General features: G+C 40.2%; 1 protein-coding gene across 3 annotated transcripts in view; it reads left to right on the forward strand.

Annotated features, from left to right (window-relative positions):
• The window catches only part of PLEKHH2 (pleckstrin homology, MyTH4 and FERM domain containing H2), a 68,041-nt gene that overhangs the window by 10,157 nt on the left and 38,943 nt on the right, over positions 1-18,941 (forward strand). The window contains exons 3-6 of one of the 3 annotated variants that reach the window (XM_083733062.1): positions 11,285-11,347; positions 14,765-14,914; positions 15,714-15,797; positions 17,431-17,512. In XM_083733062.1, coding sequence (XP_083589188.1) covers positions 11,285-11,347; positions 14,765-14,914; positions 15,714-15,797; positions 17,431-17,512 — 379 coding nt within the window. Of the gene's footprint in view, positions 1-11,284; positions 11,348-14,764; positions 14,915-15,713; positions 16,321-17,098; positions 17,513-18,941 lie in introns of all 3 variants that reach the window. The other 2 variants (XM_083733063.1, XM_083733064.1) reach the window with 2 other exon arrangements.

The following is an 18,941-nucleotide window of genomic DNA, read 5'->3' on the forward strand; positions in this document are numbered from 1 at the left end:
GTGGTTCTTGGGAGAATCTGGGGGAAGGGGTACATTTTGTTTGAAATAATAAGTAAAAAAAATCTGCAATATCTTCCTGATTCCCCCAGACCAAGAGCTGAAGACTCCTCTTTCCATTTCCTACCAATCGGAAAAGAAAAAGTATCTTCATAGCACAATAGTACAGAGGAAAGCAGGGAATGTCCTCATAGAACATTTATTTGGTCTCTTTTCCTACTAGAAATGAGAATTGGGGACAAAAGTTTGCACCTGCTGTCCTTCCCCATGCACCCCTCTGCAGTTTAATACTGCATAGGTATACTGGGAAGATGGTAACTGTAGCAATGTTTTCAATTTTAAGCAGGAAACATCAGCAGAAAGGGTTAAATCTGTTTGAACCCCTCTGCAGCCTGCCCCATGTGTGGCGCTAGTACACGCTAAAATCGTGTGACAACAGACCTGTTCTAAGCAGGAGCAATGGTTTCTGTTTGTATAATCTCAGAACAAGGTGATTTTGTAATCTGGTTGTATCAGCAATGAATTGTGTAGATAGACTTTTTCCTTTTGGGGTTCTTGCATGTGCCAGGATGGTTAAAAGAGAAGACAGCTAGGAAGAAGTACATATGTACTCTAAAGCTGTTCTGGGAATGGCCTTTAGAAAAAATTATTTCTAGGACTATAGTCAGAGATGAAGATAATTTTCACACGTGATATTTACATCGGCTTTGTTTTAAATCCGCTTATAATGTGAATGTACATTGGTTGGGCAGTGTATTTTCTGTTTTTTTCTGAATTCCTTTCTGTATTAACAGTATTTGTTATCTAACTGTTTAATTGTTTTAGATCTTTGTAAGATAATATTTGTAAGCCATCTCCAGCTCACTGGAAGCAGCATGCATTATCAACATACAGCTTGTGGACATGTTTATGTCAAAAAAAAGCAAGGGAAAACATATTTAAATAAATAAGCAGAACAGGCAAGCCCCTGCCTTCAAGAAACCTATGGTCTAAATAATGGATATGAGTACTATTATAAAGAGACTGTCTCAACTTTCCTCCCACCTTTAAAAGAATTCTTCATAATTTCTTTTCCAACTTCTCTTACCTAGCATTTCTATGACCTTTGCCCCCTGGGGACAGCATGGCATTTGAGAAGAGTGTCTTTGGTATGAAGTATGACAGAAGTGCCATTTATGCATGTTTAAAACGATATATTTAGCTCCTTTTGTGGTTTTAGTATGTGTTCAATAACAGTTGTTTACTGAAGGATGGTTGTAAAAACAGGAAATGGTGAGGGGGTAATTTGGCATTTCTATCCTTATACCTTATGAAAACAAAACAAAACCCAGAACTGGTAAAGGAAAAGTGTTTGGTAAGTGGAGAAGAGAGGGAAGGAGGCTGGAAATATTTGTAATATATTATTGCTAGCTATAGGAGAGTCTTATGACTAAATTTGGAGAAAAAATGTTTGCTTAATAATTAGCTTGAAGAGTTGAACTTTGGCATGTTTGCCTCTGCTTTTTGGCAATCCGTTTTGCATCTTTAATGCACATTGTTCAGAAACTTAAATAACTTTGAGACTTATGTTGTGTTAGCCATTTCAGTATAAAACCTCTGCTTGCACAACAATAGCTGAAGCAGCATCCTGTGCCTGGCAAGTGTAGCAAAGCAGCTGAATAATTCTACCTCATTTGTCTATTTAAAGACTTGAGATAGCCTGATAACTTTTATAACTTGATAGAAGAGGCCATGGGGCCTTCATTCACCTTAGATTCCCTGCAAAGTCCCTTGCATGGTTTAGCATGGGCTTCTATACATAGCCATTAATCTGGTTGCCTGTAAAGAGAATTTCCTTTGAGTAACCAGGTAGAGAAGTTTTATAAAAATGGAGTTTTGTAAAATCCTAATAATAAAAAATCATAAAATCGTAGAGTTGAAAAGGACCCAAGGGTCATCTAGTCCAATCCACTGCTCGGACCAGCAACCATCTAATTAACATCCATGGACACTGACCCATTTGGGAATGATAGGAACACTGAAGAAGTTATTTACATATTAATGAAAAGATGCTAATTAATAAAAATGACTAAAGGCCAAAATGATTAATGTCGTTATAGTTTATTGCTATATTTGTATAATGCAGTAAATGTTAAATATTTGTTTAATTTAATAATATTGGGGTAAGGAGGAGGCTATTGTGTGATAAGGCTCCTACCTTTATCACTCACTAGAATGCATGACAGGAACAAATAATATCACATTTTCATTAATGCAGATGAAGTGTTTAAAAATATTACCATTTGGTAAATTGGTTTTCTCTTCATTTACTGGCATAGACTATATTAAGGAATAATTCAAATACACAGTAGAGTGGGGCATATTTGTTGTTTTTGGAACTAGATGGCCCGCAGAATTTTTGTTGATGCAGCTAATGACAGAAGGAGAAATAGCATCTCTTGACTTTCAGGACTGCAGAGTTTTAAGCCCAGCTGTTAGAAAGCACAAATTCTTTTAAAGTAAACTTGATCTGAAAATTATTGTTACAGAATAAACATGGAACCCTGTAGTGACGTGTTTGTAGAATCAATTTTGGAGTGCAATGTTATTTTAAAGGATCTTGGCAAAGAGAAGTAACACTGTATTGTGACATTAACTGGAGTGTCTGGTGTTTTCTGCTGGATCAAAACGGCTGGAATTTGATATATGATGGTAATTAATATGGCTCATTCTGAGAAATAGAATCATTCCAGTGAATTTTCAGTGCTTTTGCTGGGTTAATTGGCAAAAAAGAAAGGAATACATAAATATGTACAGTAGGTACTGGCACAGATCTGAGACTAAGATCCTGATAGAGCAGCTGCATATTGTAGAATGACAGCATTGGCTGTTGGAGGAAATTTGTGCCAATTTCACTCTTAAGCAAAAAGTAAATATTATATTGAACAGCCCCACACAGGACGTCTTCTGGAGATCATGTAATTTAAATACTCTGTTGGAATCTGAGTGGATGAAAAAAGATATCAGCCTTTGGGGAGTAAGGGAATAATGCACAATGGAAAATGGCAGTGCTGTCGGAGAGCACTGTGTAGTATAAAGCAGAAGTTTTCTCGGTAAGAAAGCTTTTATCTTTTCTCTCTCTTTTGGTTTTTCCGTTTCACTGGTCTATGTATCAAAACTGAAGAACTGTAAAACTGCAGGTCTTCTAATTGCCTAAGCTTTTGTATTAATTTGTGATAACCTAATCTATCAGCAAACTTGGTTGACCTTATGAAGACACTGTTTAGGTATGAGTGTGTTCATGCTTGGCAGGAGAGAGTAACTACTAATGCTGGTAAAAACACCTGATGTATCCCAATGTTCACTTTCTCAATGGCAGAGGTACAGTCGTACCTTGGAAGTTGAACGGAATCTGTTTCGGAAGTTTGTTCGACTTCCAAAATGTTCGGAAACCAAAGCGCAGCTTCTGGAAGCTCCTGAAGCCAATCGAAAGCCACGCCAGACATTCAGCTTCCAAAAATCCTTTGAAAACCAGAACACTTGCTTCTGGGTTTTGATCGTTCGGTAGCTGATTTGTTCAGGAGCCAAGGCATTTGAGATCCAAGGTACGACTGTACTTTATACAAACTGGCAAGAAGAAGCTAAGGGTAGAGTACCTAAGTGTCAGGCACTGTTGGAACTTCCTCTGAAGAACGTGGGAAGAATGCTAAAACCTTGAAGCTTCAGCACAAACCCTGACACCTGTCCTTAATTGAACCTTCCCTGCCAAATTCCTGTGTGCACAATAACTTGTCAAGGAAGCTGTGGAGAAGGGCAAAGGGGGAATGAGGTTTTTCATTCCTTCACTCGCTTTCTCAAGGGGACACACTCATGCGGTCAGGCCAAGAGATGGATATAGAGTCTGCTTTGCTTTACTTTTCGCTTTGATTAATATGAAAGGAATTTGCTTCAGACTTTGTAGAAGCGATGGTACATCCCAGTGCAGCAGAGGAGATATGTAACTATACCGACAACTGTCCTGACATTATACGTTGTCCATTGTGTTTGTCTAGTGGCCAGATTAAGGCCCAAACATCTTTACTTATCAGTTCAGAGCCACATCAGCTGTGAACTGCAGCTCCCTTAGAATCCCAGTGTACATTTGGAGTTTTGTGTCTTCCTGTGAAATCCATGTTTATAAGCTTTCTTGAGTGCCTTCCATGAAAATGCACAACAATGATAAATATGTGATTTGTACTCTAGCTGAAGCAATATACAGTGGTACCTTGGTTTTCAAACGTCTCTGTTAATAAACACTGTTTCGGAACTCGAACGCCGTAAGCCTGGAAGTAAATGCTTCGGTTTTCGAGCGCACCTCGGAAGTCAAACCAGAAACGCGGCTTCCATATTGAGTTTTCCATATTGAGATTTCTGTTTTGAGGCTTCTATTTTGAGTTTTCGGTTTTCGATATACGATATCTTTATTGTCATTGTCCCTTGTGGAACAATGAAATTGAAAACTACATAAAACTACATAAAAACTACATAAAACTACCACAAAACTACATAAAACTACATAAAAACTACATAAAACATTCAAAAAACCCTAAAAACTCTAAACCCCATTTTAAAATACACTATACTACAGAGACACCTTATGCTGCGTTTAGAACCAGAATTGCATTAGCGTAGAAACTGTTTTTCAGGCGGCTAGTCCTGGCCTTTATAACCCTATACCTTCTTCCAGAAGGCAGAAGCTGAAAGAGATCAGTGCGTACTATCATGTGCTATCTCTGCCGCTTTCTTATGGCACCTGGCAGCATAGATTTGATCTAAGGTGGGAAGAGTGCACCCAATAATTCTCTCTGCAGTCTTTACAACCCTGGATAGCATTGTTTTTTCACTGGCCGTGCAGCTCCCAAACCACATGCACAGACCATAGGTTAGTACGCTCTCCACAGTGCAATGGTAGAATGCCATCAACAGGTCCTTTGAGAGATTGTTTTTCCGGAGGATTCTCAGATAATATAACCTCTGCTGTGCTCTCTTCACCAGGTCTTTGCTGTTCTCTCCCCAGGTTAGGTCATCTCTCAACTTCATTCCCAGAAATCGAAACACTGAGACCTGTTCCACGCACTTCCCCTCAATAATAAGTGGCTGAATATTCAATTTACATTTCCTAAAGTCCACAATGATCTCTTTTGTTTTCTTTAAGTTAAGCAGTAAGTTGTTTTTCCTGCACCACTCCCCCAACTGCTCAACTTCCTTCCTATAGGCTGTCTCCCCCTCTCCAGCCGTAATTAAACCAACCACAGTTGTATCACCTGCAGACTTAATGATCTTATTACTGGGGTATTTGGGGGCACAGTCAGCTGTATAGAGCGTGTATAAAAGCGGGCTCAACACGCACCCCTGCGGCGTCTCCGTATTCGTGATGAGATCCGCAGAGACGTGAGAACCCAACCTGACCCTTTGGGAACAGTTTCATAGAAAGTCTAATATCCACCTGCACAAACATGGTGGAAGTCCCAGGTCTAATAATTTGGGCACCAATCTATGCGGAAGAATAGTATTAAATGCGGAACTAAAGTCTACAAATAACAGTCTCGCGTGGTTCCCTTGCTTCTCCAAATGAGTCAGGACAGCATGTAAAGCCATTGCCACAGCATCCTCTGGGATCTCTTTGCCTTGTACGCAAACTGGTAAGGGTCAAGTCCCACTGGCAGACAAGATAAGATGCGCTTCCTCACCAGTTTTTCTAAACATTTCATTATAATGGGTGTCAGTGCCACATGGTGAAAATCATTCAGACTGTCTATCTTTGAGTTTTTGGCAGGGGTATAATGGTAGCGGATTTCAGACAGGGTGGAACAGTGGCTTGGGCCAGAGACTGGTTAAACATCTTTGTAAAGATTCCTGCCAGTTGGTACGAACAATCTCTTAGCACCCTGCCAGCCACCCCATCTGGGCCCATAGCCTTCCTCGTGTTTACCTCCTTTAATATTCGCCTCACTTCTCCCTCTTCCACCCTGGCAGCATTTCCTGTAGGTAGTGATGCCAATAGCTCTGGCATCCCTGTTGGAGTCACTGTTGGTGTCACCTCAAATCGGGCAAAGAAGGTATTCAACTCTCCCACCAAGGAAGCAGTACTCTCTACCACTGATGAATTCCTTGATTTATAACCAGTCAGATGTTGGACTCCCTGCCACATTTGTCTAGTATCATGATTTCTCAGATGGTCCCCAATTTTTCCTCTGTACTCCGCTTTTGCTTTCCTGATACCCCAACGTTTCAGAACTCGAACAGTCTTCTGGAATGGATTTCACTTGAAAACCGAGGTACCACTGTATTTGTAGGGACTAGCTACAGTTGCCTTATCTCTTAATTCTTCCCAGTCTTGGCATTTCTTAATCAGCTCTTACAGTTCAACCCTTAGTAATTTGGCAGGAGCCAATTCTGAAAACATCTCCCATTATTTAAATTTGCGATGTAAATATTGCCATGTAAATATTGAAAAAGAGAAAGTTGAACTCAAGACCCTAGACTGACCATCGCCTATGAAAGTATTGCAATCTTGCTTACCTAGTTGAGCCACCCAACTGTACTTACTGATGTTATCAGGCTTATATATATATCTACCTTTTTTAGCTTAATGAAAACTGTTCTTTATTTGGAGAAAATTGATAGCAAATATTTGAAGATCTGATTGAATGTAAGTCATAAACATAGAATAAAATATGATACAGTTTGTGGGATAAGTAGAAACAAAAATGCTTCTAAATAAAGTCTAAAGACTTTCAGCTGAACTCTGTGAAATAGTATAGAATGTTCTACGGAAGAGACTGCAGGGAAGCAGATTTTGAACTATTTTTCCTTAAGGCATTAGATATTTATTCATATGTGGCTTTTCTCTGTTCATTGTTGGAAGAAAAATAACTCACAGAGAATTGTTTGATTAGTGTCAGATGTAGAGTAGTAATTTCCTGAGTTTAGTTGTATGTTAAAAAATTTGACTCATTTTTGTGTCTTTAATGATGGTTTTACTAAGTATGAGATATATGAAACCATAGTTCCGAGTTTGGGCATTGGATATCAATCAGCCAAAGGCCTGGTTGAAGAGGAACATTTTTGCCTGGCGCCTAAAGGTGTATGGTGAAGGGACTAGCCGAACCTCCCCACAAATGGAGACTGCAGAAAAGGCCCGTTCTTGTGTTGTGATGCTCCAGACCTCTTGTGGAGGAGGCACACAACGAAGGGCCTCAGAGGATGATCTCAGGATCTGAGTAGGTTCCTATGGAGAGAGGTGGTCCTTGATGTATTGTGGTCCTGAGCCGTTTAAGGCTTTATAGGTCAAAAGCGACACTTTAAATTGGCCTCAGATACTGATTGGCAGCCAGTGCAGTTGAGCCAGGATCGGTGTAATATGCTCAAACCATCTTGCCCCGGTGAGCAACCTGGCTGCTGAATTCTGCACTAGCTGAAGTTTCCAAACTATCTTCAGAGACAGTCCTATGTATGATGCATTGCAGTAATCGAACCTAGAGGTTACCAGAGCATAGACAACAGTAGTTAGGCTGTCCCTGTCCAGCAGGGGCATAATTGGGCCACCAACAGGAACTGGTGGAAGGCGCTCTGCACTGTGGAGGCCACCTAAGCCTCGTGGCAGCAAAAGATTCAGAAGTAAGTCCAAGCTGTGTACCCACTCCTAAATCTCCCAGCCATCGAGTCTATGGAACTGCCCACTAACAGTGCCTCCATTTTATATGGATTGAGCTTCAGTTTGCATCCAATCGATTACCAAGATAAGACAATAATCTAGCATATCCACTGCCTCACCTGCAGCTGTAAAAAAGAAACAGAGCTTTGTGTCATCAGCATATCATAGACAATGTACTCCAAAACTCCAGATAACCCCACACAGAGGTTTAATGTAGATGTTAAACAGCATAGGGAATAAAATTGAACTTTGAAGAACCCCACATTGAAGGTTCCGCAGGGCTAAAGAACACTCCCCAAGCTACACTCTCTGGAAACCAGCACTACCACAAAGCAGTGCCACCAACTCTTCTCTGACAGCCACTCCATATGGACACCATGATTGTTGGTATTGAAAGCCACTGAGAGGTTGAGGAGAATTAACAGGGACACATTTCTCTCATTTCTCTCCTGACACCGGTCATCATATAGGGTGACCAAAGCAGTTTCTGTGCCAGTTTCACAGGCCTAAAACGTGATTGAAATGGCTCTAGAAAATCAGTTTCCTCCAAAAGTACCTGAATCTGGTCTGAGATCACCTGCTCAAGAACCTTGCCCAAGAAAGGGAGATTAGAAACTGGCTGGTAGTTACTTAGATTTTCTGAATCCAGGGAGCATTTCTTGAGGAGTGATTTTACCACTGCCTCCTTAAAGCAAGCAAGGACCACCCTGTCTTCCAAGGAAGCATGAATCACTTACGTCCCCTCTCTACTGGTTTTTATCAGCCAAGAGTCCAGAGCGCAAGTATTTGCCCTTGGCCACATCCTTGAGCATTACTAACTGAAACTCATTCAACACAACAAGACTAGACTGTGCTCTGGACACCCATGAGATCCATCTGCTATAACTTTGGAGTTAAGATCTTGGTGGAGGCAAGCAATTTTATCCTCAAAATGTTTTGCAAACAAGTGACAAAGGGCAGAATTCAAAGTAGACCTAAGGAGATTGCTGCATCAGCACAAGTGTTTCTGCTTGTCTGGTGAAATTAGCTCCCTCTCCCTCTGTACAGTACTCTAAGAGTTCTCCTGACCCCCCAGGGTGATTTGAGGAGGGTGTGGGGGAAGGAAAGAGGGAGCCCCATTGTGCTATTGGGACTTGTTCTGGCTCCTGCTAGCACAGCTATTAAGTTGAATCCTGCCCAAATGGTAGATCTCCAAACTGAATTAGAGAGTAAAAATTTACAATAGAGAAGGAAGATTAGAAGGAGTAAAGATTGAGAGAGGGTTAAGAAAAAAGTAGATAGTTTAGAAGCAGAGAAACATCAGGACAAGATCATTTCAAGAGACTTGTGTAAGTGAAGAATAGGATGAAGAGGAAAAGTGCACTTAGAAATAAAACAAGAAAGCAAAATGAGAAACTTAAATAAATAAAAATGCACAAATAATCAACCAGGAATAATAGCCAGTAGAAGATTTTTCTGTGGCCACCAACCCAGGAAAAAGTGAGCTGAGCAAGCCATGTGGATTTAAGTTTTAAAGCAGATAGGGAACCTTTCTTAATGTAAAGGATGTTCCCTCAGGGTAATCTCCCAAGGGCAACATACTGGCATTGGCTGGGGCTGAAGCAAAAATGGGAGGACCATGCATTTCACTCTCTTTGCCACCCCTTTCTCTCTCTTTTGAGCTTCCTTTCTATGCAGAGAAAGAGAGCCTTATCTTCCTCCCTGCTCACACCACTCCAGGGGTACTAGAGGAGGGACAGATATTTCTGTACCTATTCCAGCAGCTCATTTGGCTCCTGTGCGAGGTGGGGAGAAAGAGGCTTCCGTGTTCCCAGCATGGAAATAGTGAGGAATGAGGCCGAGAAGCAGAAGTCATGAGGCCAGACAGGAATGGGCTATGAGCCAGAATCAACCTGTGGACTGGTGGTTCTCCACCCAATTTTAACATGTTGTTTGGGTGGCAGTAGTTAAGGACAGTCTGTAGTAAAACACCTGAACATCCTTCTTAGAGCTTTCAACAATTCCTCTTCCTGGTAGTTTTGTCAGTAAAAAAATACCCAACTTGAAACATTAGCCAGTTTCTATGCTGACAGCTAAAATATCTGTTTTTGAGCATACAGTTAGAGCACCTTGTACACTTCATGAATCTGAGAGTGTTCAGGTAAATGTCCAGGTTACAAGATCAGAGCTTAGATGCTGCCAGAAAGCGGTCCGATTTATCCATACTGTGAACTCATGCAAAACTACTTAACATACTTTCTTGACACAATCAACTTTACAAGGAGCTACAATTTGGTATTGGCATTAATTTATTAACTAGCTGAGAGCTATTTTCTAAGTGCATGCTCCATTAACAATTCAACTTGGGGCTGATTTCAGTTTTATTCTTTTCTCCATCTTAAGCCCCAGACATGAATTTAGCTGGGTATATTTTTGCTGATCATAGTCACAAACATGCACTGGACTAGATGGCTAAATTTTTGCTGGTTTCTGAACTGGGATTTAGAACCACATGTTTAGGAATGATCAGGTGACCCATGGTAAAAGTGCTGGTGGAAATTCTAAAATGAGGGGAACGGGGACACAAGATCCTGTGGCCCAGTTTGGCTCATTAAACTGTGGCGAGCATTTGCAGAATATAATGTCTGAATGCTGTTGGATAAACTGGAATAGCTACTGTCCAAATACTTCCCCTAAGACAGGTTCGAATACAAAAGATCAACACTGAGTTTCATGCATGCCATTTGCTTATCAGCTGATATGCTGGCTTTAATATTATTAAGAGCCCAATCATATTTATGTCTATTAAGAAGTAAGCCTCATTGAATTCATTATGGCTCCCATGTAGATATGTATAAAATTACCTTGTTCAGTATAACATACAACACTTGCTTTTTACTTCAGTTCTTTTTGGAGTTACCTTTAGTCTCATTTATAGTGGGTTATGTGATAGAAGCTATGAACCAAGAAATACCTCATTCAAATCTTAGCTTAGGTCAAGGCTAAGCTACAGGTGATACTAAAGATGCAATTCAGAAGCACATTGGGTTTTTAAAAAAAGTAGGTGCAGAGCCCTCTGATTTTTATCAATACCACAGTACACAGGGATGGGACGTTTTATCCATCAATCCTGTTGTGACATTGCACTGCTCCCATTAGCTGGGGGAGGGGGAGCTTTTACTGACCCTAATCGGAGTTCTTCTCACCCCCAAGGCTAAGAGTCATAGTGCTGTGTGTGGAGGGTGATTTTCTTCAGGATCCCAGTTAGGGAGGGTTAAACCTGCCCTCCCCATGTGCTAGGCTTTATGAGAATCACCTTCCCTGGAGTTGCTATTAAATTTTTTAAACCTTGCTAACCTTCCAAGTGATAGATTTGATCCTCAGTCATGAACTCTCTGGGTGGTCTAAGGTAGGCTGTTAACAATTAGGTCCACCCACCTTCGACTGCAATATGGCAATAATATTCGTCTACTTTTATAAGACTGTTGTATGGACCCTCAAGTTAATGTATATGAATCTCTTTGATTCCTTAGAAAAAGTGCTATATATTATGACGAAGAAGAATACTTCCATTGATAGCAACCAAGGGAGCATGCATCTCATTTTTATTTCTACTAAACTGTCTCTTTCCAGATGCAGCAACTTGAAAAGCAAGTGATTGATGCAGATCGACAAGCAGAAAAAGCTTTTCAGCAGGTATGTTCATAATGTAGAATTATGTACAGTAGCAGCAATGTTCTGAATTTAACCTAATGTAACCTAATGTAAATTTATTTTACAGGCAACCCAACCCCCGTTCTGTCCCCTTCCGGGGCTGAAAACGACTCATGCATTGGTGGTGACACATCAATTGGATGAGTGCAAAATGGTTACCACCTGCATTTATATTTTAAAATCATATTTTAACCCATTATTCAGTCAAGTTTTAATGGGCAATCAAAATCCTTGGCTGGCAGCAGCGGGGCTTAATAGATCAGTATAAGTACTTCCACAGGCCCACCACTCGTTCTTGCCAGGGTGGAAAACTAGGGGCAGGGGGAAAAGCATTTTTTGCTATGCCAGCTCCCAGGTTGTCACAACAGGGCCAGTTGAGAATCCAACAAATCCTGTGCCAGCCCTATTTCAAGAGTTCCTGCAGGCTAACACTGACTGGCAGCAGCTCTCCAGGGTTTCAGTTTCCCAGTGCCGTTGGCCTTGGGCATACATTTGTATTTTACCATAGGAATACATCAGAAAGCTTTGATTGGAAATAGAGCCCTTTATGTCTACAAATTGCAAAACAACAGATTTGTGATCATCATATGTGATGGTGTGCACAATTTCCTACATGAACATGATATTTATATAGAAGTGTGAAGAAATCCTAGGTAGGAGTGGAGACAGTTCCATAAACTTGAGAGATTGCAAATTTGCTATGGACAGAAGCTTTGGTTCTTCAGATTTAATTAGAAACTGCTAGGATCGTTCCAGATTTATTTCCCTGACGAGGCTGAATTTAAATAGGAAGATAATATCAACTGAGCAGCATGAATCCCTCTTGGTATGCCTGCCTTGTAATGCTTTCATGGCCTAGCCTGAGTGCCTCTGCAAATATGCTAGCAATTTATAGATAACTGAGCCTTGACTTTTATCTTTAGCAGAGTTGTTAGGCATATTCAGCTTTTCCAACACTTGACCACATGCTCTATTATAAGCTATGTTTATACAAAAGGAGAAAAGGGTGTTTTAGGGCTTAAATTTATTTATTGTTCTTGTTTAAAATAGACATGCTCTGTGCCTGTAAATGTCTTTGTTGACAAATTATTACAAGGTTGGCCCTAAAACCTTTTAACTCAATAAATTGGTAGTTTGCATTTAGCTTCTCTTCTGCATTCTGTCTTTTATAAACATTCATGCCCACACATGGTCTAAAGTAGTCAGGGAAAAGTTCAAAATAGTCTTGAGCAGAACTGGTTAGAGGGGCATGCAAATGTTTTTGCCCAGCGAAACTCTCACCCCTTCCTTTTCTGCAATTTCCCCCATCTCTTTGCAAGAAAGTGAAAAAATGTGGGACTGCTTTCACTTGTTTCATGGAATTAACCTTTAAGTAATTCCCCCCGCCCCACCTATTATTTGAGAAGATCTCACAAATAATGCTTTGATTGAATTATCCATGCAACGGTTACCAGGGCACTGTTAAATATTTAGCCAAAAACATAATATAATAGTTTATGCAATTAATATTAGACATGTTACAGAAGCAGGACCTTCATAAACTACCCATGTGTATCTATGCTGGGGATCTTGTCTGTTGTATCGGTTTGGTCACTCCATCTCAGATGTTGCAAAGATACAAAATATTTTCAAAAAGTCAAAATGATCCATGGATTAGAGCACATTCTGTGCAATATTTGGGACTGTTTCAATTTTTAGTTTTAGGACAATTAAGGGGACACTTGATAGAAGTTTGTGGAATTATTTAAAGGTTTTGGAGAAAGTAGACAGAAATAATTTTCTTCCTCTCTCACAGTACCAGAACTTGTGGTCATCCAGTGAATCCATTCGCAGTAGATTCATGACAGACAAAAGAAATTCGTTTTTCACACAATGCATCATTAACTTATGGAATTTGCTGCCACAGCATGTAGTGATCGCTACTGGATTAGATGACTTTAAAGGGGGATTAGACAGATTCACTGAGAATAGATCTCTCAATGGCTATTAACTAAACTTTTGAAGATGTTTAGCTTTTGAAGATGTTTTGAATATTGCTGTAATCTGTTCTGTTACTCTCTTCTGGTACTTTTTAATGTAGTTTTATATTGCCTTTTGAATGTATGGTAACTTTTTATTTTGTTAGCTGCATTGATGGGTTTGATGTTAGCTGCATTGATGAAAAGTAGCATAGCAATAAACAAACAAACTAGGGTAACTAAGTGGAATGCCCCTGTTCAGAGGCAGAATGCATGCAATACTAGCAGAAGACTTCAACCTTTATGCCCTGCCTGCAGCGTTCTGTGAACAGCAGTGTCATGTTTGTGAAAAGCAGGGGATGGTCATTGTGAGAACAGAATGCTAGAACAAATTGGCCTGATCCAGCAGACTCATAACGTTCGTATAATCCAGCTGTTCTGATTATTCATGGGAGTTCTTCCACTTTTTGCACTGGTTCTTACAGGACCCTGATTCAAAATTTTGGAATTTTTGGAAATGGGCCAAGAAGAACCGTGGTTCCCTTACTAGGCTGAGTATATTAAACAGAACAAAATAAAATAGCAGAAGGTGGCTGTACAATTTTATTGTAAGGAATCTCTATGAAAACCACTGTGGAAATGCAATTTACAGTAAATAGTAGAGAAGCAAAGTAGATCTAATCCCGTTTCGCAAAGTAAACAAATTTTGGAAACGAAGGTTAACTCGTAGTAACAGAGAGTGTTGAGATTGTCCACACGTGTCATGGTTCACTGTTCCCCAACCAGGGAATCTTAGCAAGGAGCCATCACTGCCTGTGTATACATGCTGGTGTTTTGCAGGGGGAATGTGCATGCAGCTAAAGCAGCTCTGTTGAATTTTGTAGTTGGTTAAGCACAGTGCAATGGCAGATGCTGGTCTCAGCTCACAAATGGCTTGAGCAAGCAGGCAACAATATTGGTGGACTAGACAATTTGACTCAGAAAACAATTTAACAAATTTCTATCTTAAAAGTAATCTGCTTTCTATTTTTTCAGGAATAGTTAAAACATTTTCTCTATGAGTTCAAAATAAATTGCATGCCTTAAATAATCCCTGCTAAACTTTTTAATAGTAATTATAAACACTGGTGTTCATTCATCGTTGTATATACTGGTGATCCAGACTATTCTTGGGAGGCACTCTACTCAAAGAACTGTCCTGCTGATCGAAGTAGTGGGAGGCGATTTCTGCTTATTCCTCCTGCAATCCATGGTGTCCATCCAAAAAGTTGTCCCAGAAGGAAATAGTATCCTCCAGAACTGTGTGGGAAATAGACCTGGGGGCTGCAAAGGAAAGGGGGAATTACCAAAATTACTCAAGGTGGCATACATGGTTCTCTTCTTATTTTTATTTCTGTGGTGTAAACAGTTTTCATATATAGTGCTATGTTCTAACTTTTAGGTGCAAATTATGGAGGAGAAACTAAAAGCTGCTAATGTCCAAACCAGTGAGTCAGAGACAAGACTATATAAGAGATGTCAAGATCTGGAGACACTGGTGCAGGAGAAAGATGACATTATACATAATTTGGAAGAACAGCTTGCAGAACAGGTTGGAAATGATATGGCTGTCCCTCAGTTACCTACATTTATAATTTGTTGTATAACAGATAAGAACCAAAGTAGGGAAAAGAATCCATACCTTCTAGATTTTCTTCCACTGAAAGCCTTGTTGGAAAAAGTAATCAGATTCTGTAAAGATATCTATTCATATCTCAAATTTTGATCAGAAATGTAAATGTGGATGACTATATTGCATGGCATGTGTCTGAGAAGGAGATTTTCAATGGGACCTTTTCTAGTTGTTTGGGCCCTTAAAGTTGTGTTTTTAAAAATTGTGTTGGGGGCAAACTTTCTGCTTTCTTGAAACACTGTATTATTTTGATTCCTGGAGCAACTGTTCCTTTTTTGAGGGGTGGGGTGGAATTCTTAAAACTTCATAAAGCAGCTTTGCAGAAGATCAGACTTGAGCCTGCCAACATATAATGTGTTGCCATAATAGCACTGAGATCCAATCTAGTCCCAGCACAGCAGCAGCAGCCATAGTGTTAATGTACTGATGTCTTGTTCCTTCCCTATAAAACTTGTACAAGGGCAATTGATGCTTTCTCATTAGCTGGAGGAGAGACTGGGGTCACTTTTGTGGTTGAGGATCTGGATTTTTAGTGGAGGTATTGGTTTTTGTTGTTTCTACAAGAGTGGCTTTTTGTAAGGGGATGAGAGTTGTCGGCTGTTTTCGTAAGCATCAGATACTGCTTTAATTGTATAATGCCAATTGTTGGGTGGACAAAAAAAGTTTCTTGGGGTCAAGAATGCAAGCTTCAAAAGAGCTGGGTCTGTCATTTTTTCAGAAGCAAATAAGAATACAAGAGGCAAAAATTATAGAAGAAAAAGCTGCCAAGATAAAAGAATGGGTGACTGTCAAGCTCCATGAGGTGAGTGCTGTGAGAAAAATGTATCAAAGATGAGCTGCAAACACTTGAAATCAATAGAAATGTATCAGTACAAGTAGGAAAAAATTAAATGCTTGAAAATGTAGCAGGCATTATATGGTTAACATTTTTTTCATTGTGAGGTTCACTGATACTCTGCCAACAAAATGGCAACTCAAAACTATGCACAGATGAAAATCTTAGTGGCCTAATTCATGTTCCATTAGCACACAACTGCAATTTCCCAACTTATCTACTCACTAATAAAAATGAAAAAGTGAGTTATTAGCAGCTGTCCAGATAAGTCCACCAATTTTACATATCAATGTAAAAATATTTACTAGTCCTTCTGGTCATTCACACATATGTTAATCATCTGTGGGAAATAGGCAGCTTGAAAAGAGGATGTGCTATCCCAGATGCAGTACCGTAACTGCTTTTCTCCAAAGAATCAGAGAGGGGGAATTTAAAGATAATTAGGATTCCCCCCTTTCCGTGCATTAGAAATAAGAAAATACTTTTGATCGTAGAATCATAGAATCATAGAGTTGGAAGAGACCACAAGGGCCATCGAGTCCAACCCCCTGCCAAGCAGGAAACACCATCAGAGCACTCCTGACATATGGTTGTCAAGCCTCTGCTTAAAGACCTCCAAAGAAGGAGACTCCACCACACTCCTTGGCAGCAAATTCCACTGTCGAACAGCTCTTACTGTCAGGAAGTTCTTCCTAATGTTTAGGTGGAATCTTCTTTCTTGTAGTTTGGATCCATTGCTCCGTATCCGCTTCTCTGGAGCAGCAGAAAACAACCTTTCTCCCTCCTCTATGTGACATCCTTTTATATATTTGAACATGGCTATCATATCACCCCTTAACCTCCTCTTCTCCAGGCTAAACATGCCCAGCTCCCTTAGCCATTTTTCATAAGGCATCGTTTCCAGGCCTTTGACCATTTTGGTTGCCCTCCTCTGGACACGTTCCAGTTTGTCAGTGTCCTTCTTGAACTGTGATGCCCAGAACTGGACACAGTACTCCAGGTGAGGTCTGACCAGAGCAGAATACAGTGGCACTATTACTTCCCTTGATCTAGATGCAATACTCCTATTGATGCAGCCCAGAATTGCATTGGCTTTTTTAGCTGCCGCATCACACTGTTGGCTCATGTCAAGTTTGTGGTCAACCAAGACTCCAAGATCCTTTTCACATGTACTGCTCTCAAGCCAGGTGTCACCCATCTTGTATTTGTGCCTCTCATTTTTTTTTTGCCCAAGTGCAATACTTTACATTTCTCCCTATTAAAATTAGGTGGTTGATGATGAAGAGAATGGATTGGTTTTAGTGCCTTTTTCTGTCTTAAGGTTTTGTGGCAACCATAACATGTAGAATTTTTCTAAATGAAGAAATAGGAACCTAGAAACTATAGAATTGTAGAGTTGGAAGGGTTCACAAGGGCCATCTAGTCTATGTTTTCAGATGTGGCAAACATACACAAGTATGGTTTGAATATTACCAACCTACCTGAAGCAGTATTTTGAACTATTCATACATATAAGATAGGGGGAAATGGCTTTTCTCTGGATGCAATGTTTTTCAGTGTTTCTACTCATGAAAAGGAGCTTATGTCTATATGCTTTCAGCTAGAAGTGGAAAATCAGAACCTTCGCATGTTAAATCAAAACCAAACTGAAGAGATGAGGATATTGCAGACTAAATTGCAAGGTAGATGTGGAAGATTATCTGAAAACAGCTTTAAGTGTTATGTACTGTGTTTCATTATTAGAACATTAGCCAGCATGCCTTTACATTGAGTATGTAAGTATTTATAACAGGTTGTATTCTGTGCTAATGTTTGTGCCCTGGGCACAGAATTTTTATGGGTGGAAGTTGGATGAGGAATCCTTCCCCAACTCTGAGCCTTGGCTACTGTTGTGGGCCCCTTTCTTGAAATATTCTTTACCGCTCACGAATTCAGTCCTTCCGCACACGCATAGAGAGGGGAAGAAACGTGTCCATGCGCAACTCACACACTGGATCCTTGGAATTCTTGCTCACTTTTTTCTCCCATTTGAGCCCAGGTCTGCTGCACTGGTAAGAGTGCTAGGCTGGCTGCAAGCACCCTGTCCATGGCAGGGGAGACAGGTGGATGGCCAGACACATGGTGGTGGTGGCGCCCCAGCCTGAGGAGGTGCGCATGCATGTCCCACCACTTCTCTGTGGCTCCATCTGGCAACAGCAGCAGTGCTGCATGGAGGTGCCTTGATGGCTTGACGATGGCCAGCACCTCCATCCTGCCCACAGCCAGCATCCTCTGCCCATTGCCCTGAGCTTCAGTAGAGACGCTCCCACTCACTTCAGCACACTAGGAGACGCAATACCTTCTCTGCCCTGGGTGTTGGCAACCCATGCAACACTACTGGTGAGAATCACCTGCTACATATATTTCCCATGCCCATAATAGGAAAATATGAAGTTGGGACCTCTAGCTTCCTTTGCATTATTTATCCATTGCAGATTTCATTTTTAGGTAGATGCCACAGTGGAATTAGATCACTTGTTTGTGCCCATTTTCTAAAACCTAGACTTAAGATTCCTTCAGATGTTGTTTCTCTGCTTATATTCTAACCCTCTGCATAGGAAGTATCTAGAAAATTGTTATATGTACATTTTGTAGTGTTGGAATTTTCAGATATGGATGAGTTGCTTGGATGATCATGAGACACAGCCACAATTTTTTATGTGGCTTGGGAAACCCAGCCAGATGGGCTGGGTATAAATTATTATTATTATTATTATTATTATTATTATTATTATTATTATTATTATTATGTGGTGGCAATGATTCCTAAATCAGACTTGAGACACTTCTATAAAAGGAAGTTTCAAATGGCTTAAAAATATATCTATAATAGCTGTATCGGTTCTTCCACTTGCATATACTCTTCTACTGATAACTGTGAAGACTCAATAGAAAGGACAAATATGTTGCTGATGCTTAAAAGCAAGCTTGTAAATCAGAATTATGTAGTCTTTGTCTCTTCTGATCTGTAGCAATGCTTACAGTCATCAGATTGAGGGTTTTGCTGATTTAAAATGAAATGAAAAGATTTTGTAACATACATTTTCAAAACCAGTATAGGAATAGAAAGCT

Source organism: Podarcis gaigeae (assembly GCF_964106915.1).
Source record: "Podarcis gaigeae genome assembly, chromosome: 3".
Taxonomy (NCBI): Eukaryota; Metazoa; Chordata; class Lepidosauria; order Squamata; family Lacertidae; genus Podarcis; species Podarcis gaigeae.